This window comes from Quercus robur, chromosome 10, assembly GCF_932294415.1.
Source record: "Quercus robur chromosome 10, dhQueRobu3.1, whole genome shotgun sequence".
NCBI classification, from domain to species: Eukaryota; Viridiplantae; Streptophyta; class Magnoliopsida; order Fagales; family Fagaceae; genus Quercus; species Quercus robur.
This window is the reverse complement of record NC_065543.1, coordinates 45,062,830-45,076,144: the sequence shown is the minus strand read 5'-3', so window position 1 is coordinate 45,076,144 and position 13,315 is coordinate 45,062,830. Positions and strand designations below refer to the sequence as shown.

The 13,315-nt window shown below is 38.1% G+C and overlaps 1 protein-coding gene across 1 annotated transcript; it reads right to left on the bottom strand.

Moving 5' to 3' along the window:
- Positions 1-580: 580 nt before the first annotated feature.
- Positions 581-8,435, bottom strand: LOC126702804 (uncharacterized). Its single transcript, XM_050401663.1, has 7 exons — positions 8,101-8,435; positions 7,688-7,880; positions 7,466-7,575; positions 6,943-7,021; positions 6,774-6,841; positions 5,658-5,724; positions 581-873 (listed from the first exon to the last, which is right to left on the bottom strand). The coding sequence occupies exons 1-7, from the start codon at positions 8,329-8,331 to the stop codon at positions 761-763; spliced, it is 861 nt and encodes a 286-aa protein (XP_050257620.1). The 5' UTR covers positions 8,332-8,435; the 3' UTR covers positions 581-760.
- Between the last annotated feature and the right edge of the window lie 4,880 nt (positions 8,436-13,315).

Here is a 13,315-nt window from a genome sequence, read left to right as displayed (position 1 = left end):
CTTTCTTACTTTTTTACCTTTCATTTTACTGCTGTGTTATAATAAGTATGGGTTAGAGTAGCTTGTTTTTTTATCCGCTCGCATTTACTCTATTCCGTACTTAGTATTAAGTTAGAGTAAAATCAATTGGACCGTAACTTTAATTTAGGGGTCTAAATAGCTCTTGTGTTTTCACATATTTTCGAGCATTCACAAACAATGCTATAAAAAACTCCGCACTGCTAAATCTATATTTATATTATTGTTCTCATGTAATCCCAAAAAGAGCAGCTTTTTTTTTTTTTTTTGTTTAAATATTTTTTATCCTGTCCTATTATTTTACATCTTTCTTCAGAACTTTTTTTTTTTTTCCTTGTTGTACAGAGCAGGATCACTTGAGACATGATTCAGAACACTCACTTGTCATCAGAACATAAACAGAGTGCTCACTCCATAAAAGCCAATAAGGAACTCAATAATTTATTGTCATTGCGCAAGCAAGTTTATTGCCTTATTTAACTTGCTTTTCTCCAAAAACACCTCCCTCTGCAACTAAAAATAAAGAGTGCACACTAAACACAAAAGCATAACTGAAAAGCAATTAAAAACATAAACGAATAAAGAATTCACATTACGTTAAGCACAATAGGTCACTTTGGTGGATCAAAATGTAAGTTCGCTTCTGTTTAGTGTTACATATATTTATTTCCACTTGTAAGAAGTGGCAACTCAAAGTACAAGCCGTCAATAAAAATAACAGCAGAATGTGCATCTGAATTATTTACAGTGGTTCTTTTGCTGGTGTGCCTGGATCGCGAGGATACTTCCTTGGGGTGGAGTGATCTTTTAAACATATGATGGCAGTCCGCTGTCCATATGGGCTGTGTGACTCCACTGGGCACATATAAAAAGTAACAATCACTTCAATAAGGTAGTATATTTAACTGATCCATAATGCAAGGTCATTTACACATTTAAAGATTGTAGCAAAAAAATTTATACACTTAAAGAATTAAAGTTAAAATGAGAAATGACTGTGGGTCTACAGGTAGGTTTGCACAAAGCAATCATCCAATTAAGTTGACAAATGACAACTGAAGTCAATATGATAGCCAGAAACAAAGAGTAAATGATGATATTATGAGAAAGCCCAAAAATTGCAGTGTTCTGATTGTAATCCTGGGAAAATCAGCCAGGTTCACAAGCATGCTTTCTTAACCAACTCCACACACGTTCACAAGCATGCTCACACTTGATTCTACACTTTTCCAGAGGCATTTGGAAGACATGACCTTAACGTCAAGGCAATGTTATCAAATTTGTTTTGGACAGAATTGTGGTTTATTCATCATGACCATGCATATTTTTCCATGTGACCGTGCAAGCCCAAAATTAATAGCCATCTTCTTTTTTTTTGATAAGTAATAAAGATGTATATTCAAGAACACTACCTCAAGCAAAAAGACTTAAGGCAGCGATAAAAGAGTACAGAGAACGAAGATAAAAAAACAGAAAGAAAAGATACTAATTACAAAGGAGAGAGCTAAGAAACATAGGTAGAGAATCACTAGAGGTGAGTTCCCAAGTCCTACACCAGTCAAAAAGGGTGCCACTGAACGATGCCAAAAGCTGGTTGTCGGAACTTTCCATATCCTCAAACGTCCTCCAATTTCGTCCCCTCCAAAGACACCACATTAAGCACAGTAGAGCTAAATTCCAAATACTAGACGAGTGCTTTCCAAGCCAATTCCACCAACCAAAGAGAGTATCAGCCACTGATCTTGGCAAGACCCAAGCAATCCCAAATGATCTAAACACCAAACTCCACAACCGGTAAGCCTTACCACAATGCAATAGTAGATGATCCATAGTCTCCTCATTACAATGACACATAATGCACCAGTCAACAAAGACCATCCCTCTACCCCTCAAATTGTCACTTGTAAAAATCTTATCCCATATAGCCGTCCACACAAAAAAAGATACTCGCCGAGGGGTCTTAACCTTCCAAACACCTTTCCAAGGAAAGATAATGGGCAATGGATCTCTTAACTTATTATAAAACGATCGGATATTAAAATCTCCATTCTTCGTCATCTTCCATCGCATATGGTCTCCATCCTCAGTTGGAGGTAAATTGGAACCCAAAGTATGGAGAAATTCATCCACAACACCCATTTCCCAATCATTTGGTCTCCGATTGAAATGAACATCCCAGCTTTTCCAATCTCCTATCCCCAACTGTTCCAGAGGAGAGGCCACTGATGCCTCTTTATTGGAGGCAACCCCGTACACAACCGGAAAGGTTAATTGAAGTGGAGAATCACCACACCATTGATCTATCCAGAGCTTCACTCTATTCCCCACCCCTACCTCAAACCGAATATATTTACTAAAAACCTCCCAACCCATTCGGATGCTTCTCCACAAACCACATCCATGAACTCCTCTATCTAGCTTGGAGGTCCATCCCCCCATTCTTCCCCAAACTTTAGAGCTACAACCCTTCTCCAAAACCTTGTCTTCTCAACCCCAAACCGCCATAGCCATTTCCCTAGTAAGGCTTTATTAAAAGTAGTTAATTTCCTTACTCCTAACCTACCATTTTCCAGAGGTGCACACACCTTATCCTATCCCACCAAATGAGTCTTGGATTCCCCCCATAAGAAATCCCTTTGCAATCTCTCAATTTTATTGGTCACATGCGTAGGGATAGTAAAAAGAGCTAAAAAGTAAGTCGGTAGACTAGATAATGTGCTTCTAAGCAAAGTCAGTCTTCCACCTTTTGACAAATACATCTTTTTCCATCCAACCAACTTGCGCTCAATTTTCTCCAAGATAGGATTCCAAATAGTAGGGGATTTGTGGGACGCCCCTAGAGGCAAACCAAGATAGGTCATAGGCAAAGACCCAATCCGGCAACCCAAAATCTCTGCCAAGACATGGATATTAGGAACCTCCCCAATGGGAACCATCTCACTCTTCAAGACATTAACCTTTGATCCTATCACAGCCTGGAAACAAAGAAGGAGCATCCGAACATGTAGAATATGCTCCACATTTGCATCACAAAATAGAATCGTATCATCCGCAAACAAAATATGCGAGACACAAACTCCTCCACCCTGTCTACCATCAGCCCTGAAACCTCAAAGTAAACTAGCACCTTCAGCTCTTTTTATCATCTTACTGAAAACCTCCATCATAACTAGAAACAACATAGGAGATAGCGGGTCCCCTTGTCTCAATCCCCTCGAACTCCCAAAAAACTCAGCTAGAGACCTATTAACCAAGACTGAGAACTAGACTGTAGATATACATGTACGGATCCACTTACACCACCTCGCCCCAAATCCCATTCTCCTCAACAAATCTAGAAGAGCCTCCCAATTTACATGATCATAGGCTTTTTCAATGCCCAGCTTACAAATAACCCCTGGAATCTTGCTCTTCACCCTACCATCAACACACTCATTGGCAATAAGAACTGAATCAAGTATCTGTCTACCGCCCACAAAACTGTTCTAAGACTCAGATATCAATTGATCCAAAACCTCTTTCAAGCGGTTTGCCAGAGTCTTAGCTAAGATCTTGTATACACTCCCCACCAAGCTAATAGGTCTGAAATCTCAAATATTGGAGGCACCATTCTTCTTGGGGATTAGGGCTATAAAAGTTGCATTAAGAGATTTTTCAAACTTACTGTGTTGATAAAACTCTTCAAACATAGCTAAAACATCCCTTTCCACAACTCTCGAACAATGATGATAGAAGGCCATAGAAAAATCATCAGGACCTGGGGTTTTATCTCCTTCCAACTCTTTGACAGCTCGAAAAATCTCCTCCTTTTCAAACCTCCTTTCAAGCTAGTCCCTCTCCAGCCCTTCGATCTGATCAAACTCCAATCCTTCTACAAAAGGCCTCCACTCCTTTGTTTCCTTGTACAAGTTTTTATAAAACTGAACTACTTGGTCCGCCACCTCTGACTCGTCCTCATAAATACCCCATCCACCTCCAGCATACTAATATGATTATACCTTCTCCGAGAATTAGCCACCTTATGGAAGAACTTGGTATTGTTGTCCCCTTCCTTAATGCAAAGCATCCTCAATTTCTGTCTCCATGAAACTTCTTCCAAAGAAAGAAGGTTCTGTATTTGAGATCTCATCACAGCCCTCTCACCTATCTCCACTTCAGAAAGGCCATACTCCCCTTCCTTAGCATCCAATAATTTCAAGGCTTCCAACAATACTTTCTTTTGACGACCTACATTTCCAAACACACTTCGGTTCCACTGAATAATGTCTCCTTTCAAAGTCTTTAGCTTCTTGGCAAGCACAAAATTGGGATTACCTGAGAAGGAGTATTGATTCCACCAAGACTGAACCCTCTCTTTGAACCCATCTGTCATTAACCACATGTTCTCAAACCTAAAGGGACTCTTCCCCCTCAACATCCTCTTGGCCTCCACTAATATGGGGAAGTGGTCTGAAATAAGATGAGGTAAAACCCGCTAGATCACATCCGGATAGTGATCCTCCCAATCATGAGAAACCAGAGCCCTATCTATCCTAGACATCGAAGGCTGATCCGAGCCACTAGACCAAGTATAACTCCCTCCTTCCAATGGCAAATCTATCAAATTAAGCTCCTCAATGAACTCAGAAAAATTCTCCATAGCCGGAGTAAGGCACGATCCCCCCAACCGTTCACTTGGGAAGCGAATGATATTGAAATCCCTTATGTAACACCATGGAACATCCCAAAGTTGCTTAATTCCAATCAGCTCATCCCACATCTGCTCCCTTAAGTTATTATCATTCGGTCCATAAACCCCAGAACAAGCCCAAATAAAACCATCCCCCTCACCCTGCCACCAAACCGATACAGAAAAAAAACCCACCATTACCTCCAACTTCTCTAAAGCCCTCCTATCCCACATCATCAAAACCCCACCAACTGTGTAATTCGCATCCAAAGCCACCCAATCTACATAAGGACAACTTCACAAGCTACAAACTAGCCATCTGTCCATACTAGCAAGTTTAGTTTCTTGGAGACAAACTACATCACAATTCCAATCTCTTAGTAAATTTCTAACTACCAAACGTTTCTGAGAGTCATTCAATCCTCAAACATTCCATGACACCATTTTCAACTTCATAAAAACTGTTGATTCCCTACTCCAATCTCAGAGTTGTAGTCAAGCGAAGACTATATCTGAGCACAACTTCAACCGTTTTTAATTTATTTTAAAAAACTCTCATGCCCACAGCTCTTCGCCCTCCTCAATCTTTACAATTTTTTTTTTCTTGACAAAGGTCTCCCACATTCATACCTTTTTCTTGGCATGAAGTAAATAACTTCAAGCAAGGTTGAATTCAATGACAAAATTTCTTTTTAAACAAGTCAAAATGCAAAACAGATAACAAAAAAAAATCCCCTTCTTTTGTTGAGATAATTGGAATACACGATACGCATAGGAATCTTCCTCATGGTCAGTTCAGGAGATAACATTGCATGATTTCAAGCAGTTAACAAAAAGAAGACTTTTTGGGGAAAAACAAACCCTTGGCAATAATGTCCAATTTCATTAAAGCAATCATCTAAGACATGAGTGTGTTTCTAGATCATTAACATGCACATGATATGCCAAACTGAAAACATTTCAAACAGACCTGAGCACAGTTGCAACAGGGAAGCACCCATCATTTGGATTGCTCTTTCTGCATTCCTAACTTCTTCCTGGCCAAATGTACCATATAAAAGATCAGTTGATAGCCTTTTTTCATTGGTAAGTTACACATCTAGAGGGTCTTGAACCCATGACCTTCCTCCACCCCGTTCTTTATGGAGGAGGGAATGCCATATCTAGAGCTCATTGGCCAGTTAATAGTTCACACTAATGAAAATAAATATGGCAATTTATCATGTACATTTCAAGGCAGTTTTTCCTTGAATGCATTTGCAGACCCTAAATTGTCACAATCATTACATTGCATAATACACAGAAACTGAAGTAAATCAACGTTTGTCCTCATTGAATTTGATAGAAGTGTATGAATAGAAACATTTTCAGGATTTTTTCAAGAAAAGCAACTGATACTTTTTGCTTGTGCTTTTGTGGAGATATTGACAATATGAAGTGACTCCTTTGGAGATGACTGAACTAGGCCTTCAAATGCCATGTGTAAGAATGTTTTTCCGATAATTGGTTCATGAGCCCTGCCTCTTTTTGTTTATGATATAGGCATTCTTATATTCTTTTGGCTTGAAACATAAGGATGGAATCTAGGACTTTATAAGTAGGTGACATTTTTTTCAGGTCCAGTTTATTGCAGACTGAAAATCACGTCATAAAAGAAGAACCTGGGCAATCATCCCCACCCATAAGTAAGGAATGCAAAGTGAGGTCTTGGGTTCAATACCATGCGAGCGTGAGTTGTGTATTTACCTATCCAAAAGAAACAAAAAAAACCTAGGCAATTCCAAGTTCAGAAAAAATTTGACTAATGAACTAAGCCTTCTACTACTAAAAAACACACATAAAGACCAACAATGTAACTAGAACTAAAAAATAAGACCATGGAAGAGACTAGGATACAACTGACTAGAAACCATTAGACAGGCCCAAGATCTTGATCTGGCCACTAACAATTACAGCCTAAGAATCTAGGCCCATGGGCCATCTCTTGAATACTTTTCTGCAGCCAACAACCTCCATTGATATTAATCTTCAGTAAAAGGCAATGATTGGGTAGCTGAAGTTCCATAAGTGAACAGTAGAAACATACCTGAGGATCATGACCCTTTGCAGCTACAAACAAACCACCAACACGAACCAGAGGAAGACAGTACTCAGCTGAAAATGAAGAAACCAGAACAATTTTATCAATGATGTTGAACCACTTGAAGTCTTGAAAATACATAGAAGAAACCAAGAAAAGGAGTTTTCAAGATTGCCTAAGATTCTCATTTCTGCAACTGCCCTGGCCACTGCTACATCAAATTGCTCTCTGAAGCAAAGATCCTGCCCCAAATTCTGTCCTATAACAAGGTTTGTAATGTGTATTGGAGCCAGGAAAAGGTAATTGGTTAGCAACATAAACAATCTGAATGTGCAGACTTCAGAAAGAAAATCAAAATATATGTGGATAGGTACTTCCTTAGAAATGCAATCCAATGTGAATTGTAAACAATACATCCAGCAAATAGTTTAATAAGCCAATACACACTCAAGAAAAAAGGGTCCTTTTAACTCAGTTGTAAGGTAATGCCATGGTAACGTGTAAGTTGCCGTCTTAAATCCAATTAGGGGTTTTGGCTTTTTCCATAAAACCCCAGCTAGTATTATTATTTGGAAGGGGAATAGAGGTATAGTCAATAGTTATCTCAGGGGATGAAAAGACCTTTACAAACATGCTAATTAAGTATCAAATTTTAAAATGAAAACATTGAAGAAGAAAAAGGAAGACAGAAGCAATACCTCCGCTCTTCCTCTTACAACTTTGACATTTGACAAGCCGGTAAGACCTATCACATGCTCCAAGAAAACACACCGCTTGTTCATCGACTCTAATAGAGTTACCTTCCAATCTTTGCATCCAAAATCATGTTAACAAAAAAATCATTTTACAACAGAACAAGCTAATGTAAATTGCACAAAATTAATAACAACCCACATTAATGTAACATACATTATATTCACCTGGACAAGCAATAGCTAAAATTAGACCGGGAAGCCCCGCGCCACTTCCAACATCAACAAGATTAAGGTTGTTGATTGAATTGTTACAGTGAGAGACATAAGAATTCTTTATAGGTGGTAGTATTGAAAGTGAATCCTCAATGTGCCTTTCCATGACTTCATTTACCTCTCTAACAGCAGTAAGATTCATTCTCTGCACATTGAGAATAACTCATAGAACTAAGAAACTACTTTTATGAGAAAGTGAATTTTTTTTTTCAATTTCTGCAAACTCAAAAGGTAATAATCATTAAAGCTTTGATGGGTATTTGAAAAACAAAAATTTAATGAGACTAAAATCATGAATCAATAAATTCTACATTTTTCTCAGCAACCAAACAGAGAGTTAATTCAGTGAGAGGTAAGAGAGAGACCTGGTTCCATTCTAGAAGAGTGTGGACGTAGAGATTGAGCTGGTCTTTTTGGCGGGAAGTTAGGGTTTCGAAATAGGAAGAGGAGCTAAGGGCACTGGTAGTGACCAGGGTTTTGGTGCTGAGTCTGTACGGACAGGAAATTGTTGAGGACGGAAGGTGTTTGATGAAATTCCCAAGAGAAAAATGAACGTTGTTAGGAACTGTTATGTTTACGCTACGCCAAACTAACATCTTTTTCGCGCTCACATCAACCTCAAACTCTCGGAAGGCTCAGATCATTGGGATTTGGATAGGATTTATTTATACTACTGTTTAAAAGCTTCTTGACCGGATTTTTTTTTTTTTTTTTTTTTCCAAAATACCCTTACATATGTTTAAGTAAGGACAAAACTTAATAAAAATGTTTCTTTAACTCCCACGATATTTATCTACAAAATAGGAACATGCTTCCAGTACACTCACGTTCTCTCCCCCTCGCCACCCACAATTCCAAAGATTTTGAAACCCACTTATAATTCGTAGCACACAACTAATCGGTTTCCCAAATCTAAATCTTAAACTCTCTCTCAAAAATTTTACTCACAATCAAACAATTTCTAGAAATGTTTACACCCAGGCAAGAGACAGAGAGTTGGTTTTCCACAATAGAGAGTATTATCAATATTATTCAATAAAGATGGCTGGACAAAATTGGGGAAGGTAAATGAGAATTATGAAGGTGTGTCACATTCCCACTGCATGGTTGCCAAGGTTTTGTCTCACCCTTTTGAATTAATGCTATTTAAGAATTATCAATTACTCAGCTTATTTTTTAATTTCCTTTTTTTTTTACGTTGCTAGGTTTTGAAATTATGCCTCTTTTTTTTTTTTTTTTTTTTTTTTTTTTTTTTTTTTTTTTTTTTTTTTTTTATGTGTTCTGTTCTGTTATTAGTAAGCGGGATTCAAATTGTGGGGTTTCTAATCTTTGCTCAAACTTTTTCATTTCATTTTTTTCCTTTCTGTGTGCTGCATGATTATTACAAAGGTTTATCCTTCTTTAGAAATGACAAAATGTTAGTTGTAACTTTTGGTAGAAGTTATTTCATGACTTCATCACAAAAAATTAGAACTGAGCAATGTTATCTACTGAATCGTTTTATTTTTTAGGATGGCAATTCCTTTGATCTCTTCAATCTTCGTAATGCCAACTTTCTTTTCACACTTCTCATTCTCCCTTCTATATTTTATCTACAATCTAAACCAATGCAATTTAATTTGGCTGGTGAGGATTGATATTTGTGACTTTTGTCTGTTTGAAGCTCTAAACCAATGCAAAAACAATGATGACATGGAGCAGGGGACATTTGAGATCGACATGGGTGTAAGTTTTTCATAATTTAACACTTATTTAAATGGAGGAGGGGACACATCAGTTTGATATTTATAACTTTGTGTGTTTGAAGCTCTATTAATTATGTGTGGCATGTAGAAACTTTACCAAGCAAGGGTAGGTTTTTCATAAATTACAACTTATTTCTCTTTGTTTTTAAAATCAACAATTTACCATTATTTTTCTATACAAATAGTATAGATTATGATGTTCGCTTTGTCCTGCACGTTCAAAACCATATTGGACCTTTGGTAATGTTAAAAAGGGTTGTTGGGAAAGGAAAGAGTACTGTTGATGGGCTACAGTCATGATGTGTTTGATGTGGAGCATTTGGAATGAGGGAAAAGGCTGATCTCTCAAAGGGATTAAGCTGTCCCTCCCGTAGCTTAAGATTGTAGATGTCAGATTATTTATTTATTTATTTTTTTTCAGCACGCAATATTTGATTCTCCTATATATTTCCAAAATTTTCTTAGATCCGTATATGATTTAGGTGCTAGATGACAAGTAAAGCCGGATTTTTTATTTCCAAAGAAAACCATGTGTGATATTAAACATTAGCAAACCAAGTACTATATTGCAAATTTTTAGTTAAAAACAATTATCAACAACTAGTCTCTGAGCACGCGTCCATGTGCGTGCTCAAATGCTTTTCTATTTTTTGATAAAATTTAATAATTTGCATCCATTATAAATTGGGATTACTACATTTTTCAATCACAAAAATATCTAGGAGTGTGATGAGTGTTATGCATGGAGAAAGGTTAATAATTTTAATACTTGGTACAAACGCATAATACTCATCACACTCCTAGGTATTTTTGTGATTGAAAAATATAGTAATCCCAATTTATAATAGATACAAATTATTAACTTTTACCAAAAAATAGAAGAGTCTTTAAGCACACGCGTGAGCGCGTGTTCAGAGGCTAGTTGTTGATAATTGTTTTTAACTAAAAATCTGCAATATAGTACTTGGTTTGCTAATGTTCAATATCACACATGGTTTTCTATGGAAAAAAAAAATCCGGCTTTACTTGTCATCAAGCACCTAAATCATATATGGATCTAAGAAAATTCTAGAAATATATAGGAGAATCAAATATTGCGTGCTGAGAGCTGGGAAAAAAAAAAAAAAAATTTGACATCTATAATCTTAAGCTACAGGAGGGACAGCTTAATCCCTTTGAGAGATTAGCTTTTTCCCTCATTCCAAATGCTCCACATCAAACACATTATGACTTTAGCCCATCAACAGTACTCTTTCCTTTCCCAACAACCCTTTTTAACATTCCTAAAGGTCCAATATGGTTTTTGTAAAGTTGTAATTTATAACTATGTGTTTTGTTGGCTTTTATTCCGTGCCCAATTTGATTATAATTTTATTCAATTTTTTGTACCTTGTATTTATTGTGGGATTTAATTGTAAGGATTGTGTGTGAGAGAGAAAGAAAGTGTGAAGACTCAAGCAAATTGAAGACTGGAGAGTTTTCGTGAGTAGCTCGCGACTAAGCATCCCGCGAAATGATGTATGTGTTCTGCACATGATTGGAAAGAGTCAGGACAGGATGGAGACAGTTGTGTTTTGCGAGTAGCTCGCAGGTAAGGCCTTCCCGTGAGACACTCGCGAAACATTCTGTTTTGCCAGACTGTCCTATTTGATACACACTATCTGTACCCACATTATATATACCCATATTACCAACAAATGTTAAGGAGTGCTTCTGAGAGAAAACCCTAGCCACAAACCTTGAGAGTTAGAGATTGTTATACCCACAATCTTCTACATAATTGCTAGTAGATTTTCCTCAACTCCTATCTCTCCATTTTCATATCCTTGAGAGGTTGATAGTCCAAACATTTACCACACCCTTTCAAAGTGTTCAATGAGGTTTTGGTGCTGCTGGGAAGCATTGGAAGAAGCCAAGGATGGCGGATGCAACATGGAACTTGCGGCGGGATCCGGAGAGTTAGACAAGACACGGTTCTGAGAAGCCTTGTTGGAATAGAAACTTGGAGGGCTTAGGTACATTGGGTAGATTAGGCTTGGAGGGTCTCTTACTAACTCATGTATCCCAACTGATTGTCTAGTGGATCGATTATCGCTTAGAGGGCGGCGGAGAGGTTTTACGTCGAAGACTTCGATTTTCTCTTCGACAACACATCGTTGTATTGTCTTTGTGTTTGCATATTTCCTCCTTACTCTTTTACCTTTCATTTTACTACTGTGTTATTATGAATATGGGTTAGAGTAGCTTGTTTATTTATACGCTCACATTTACTCTTTTCCGCACTTAGTAAAAGTTAGAGTAAAATCTATCAAACCGTAATTTTAATTTAGGAGTCTAAATAGCTCTTGTGTTTTTACACATTTTAAAGCATTCAATTGGTATCGGAGCAGGTGCACTAGTTGTGGTTTAATTACCTTAGTGCGATCCTTGACCCCGTTTAAGATGGACTGGTCTCAATCTTTAAATGCTCCACCATATTTTGATGGTAGCAACTATGCCTTTTGGAAAGTCCGAATGAGGGCATTCCTATGTTCAATCGATGAGGCTATTTGGGATGCAGTAGATGTAGGATGGACTAGGCCGGAGGCCGCTAAATCCACATGGGATAAGGTGGCTCTTGCGGCGGTTAATGCAAATAGCAAAGCACTTAATGATATTTTTTGTGGTGTATCTCCAGATAAGTTTCACAGAATATCTCACATCACAATTGCCAAGGAGGCGTGGCAAATATTGGAGACCACGTATGAAAGAACAAAAAAGGTGAAAGACACTGAGTTGCATATGCTAACCATTCGGTTTGAAGAGCTGAAAATGAGTGAAGACGAGTCATTCGACTTCTTCTATGGCAAGTTGAATGAGGTGGTTACTGGCAAGTTCAACTTGGGTGAGAAAACGGAGGAATCTGATGATGAGGAAGATAAAGGAACAGTGGGACTGCAAGAGACCTACAATTCCCTCCTTGAGAAGACCAGTGAATATGCAAAAGTGGCTAACACAGCTGACGGGACTAACAAAATCAATTGGAGACGAATCTAGCAGGACAAACGAGGCCACCCCTAAGACGAGCCCAAAAAGCATCCACATCACTGACGAGAATAGCGGAACCATTCAATGCCACCAATAATACCTCGGACGGTTACAAAACCATCTGTACAGACCGTTGAGAGCACAATAAAAGCTCCATTACAAGGCAGGAGGCGTTACTTAAGGAAGAAATTAACATCACAACGGCTAGAACCCAAGGCAACATATATAAAGCCCCCCACACTGCCAACAGAAGGTACAAAAAAACACAGACACTCAAAAAGGATAAGTGATTTCCATTTTAGTATTCTTTTTCATCTTAGATTATACTCTTTCGTTCTGACTTTGGCATCAAAGACGTTGTGGCAGGCACCACACCAGTGACCACTCCTACAAAAGTAGTCTTGTCATCTACACAGGTATCCAGGCGAGAATTTGGATTCATCTGAGCACGCTCATCTCGACTGACGAGGTCACGCTTCATCAACAGCCATTAAAAAGATGAAGAGGGCAGAGGAAGATTATAGAAGTCTTCTCGTGCGATATAAGGAGGCTAAATGTGAAATAGAGATGCTGAATGGAGAGCTGACCAAAGCCTACTCCAAGATAAAATTTCTTGAGTTTGAGGTGGTTCAAGCCAATGCTAAAGTAGAGCGAGTCTCCTCCAAGAAGCTTGATGAAGTCCTTTCTCATAAAAAACCTTTCTCCGACAAAACTGGATTGGGATATACTGGAGAAAGTAGTTCGGCTGTCAATATCTCAAAGGAAGTAAAGTTTGTAAAAGCCAAAGAACCGATGGTAGCTACCACAA

Excerpts from the sequence above, each read along its gene's own strand:
- LOC126702804 (XM_050401663.1), bottom strand. The coding sequence starts at position 8,331 with ATGTTAGTTTGGCGTAGCGTAAACATAACAGTTCCTAACAACGTTCAT. Across the intron at positions 7,576-7,687 it reads TTTAGCTATTGCTTGTCCAG|ATTGGAAGGTAACTCTATTA; the intron begins GTGAATATAATG and ends TTGGATGCAAAG. Across the intron at positions 6,842-6,942 it reads TGCAGAAATGAGAATCTTAG|CTGAGTACTGTCTTCCTCTG; the intron begins GCAATCTTGAAA and ends CTTCATTTTCAG.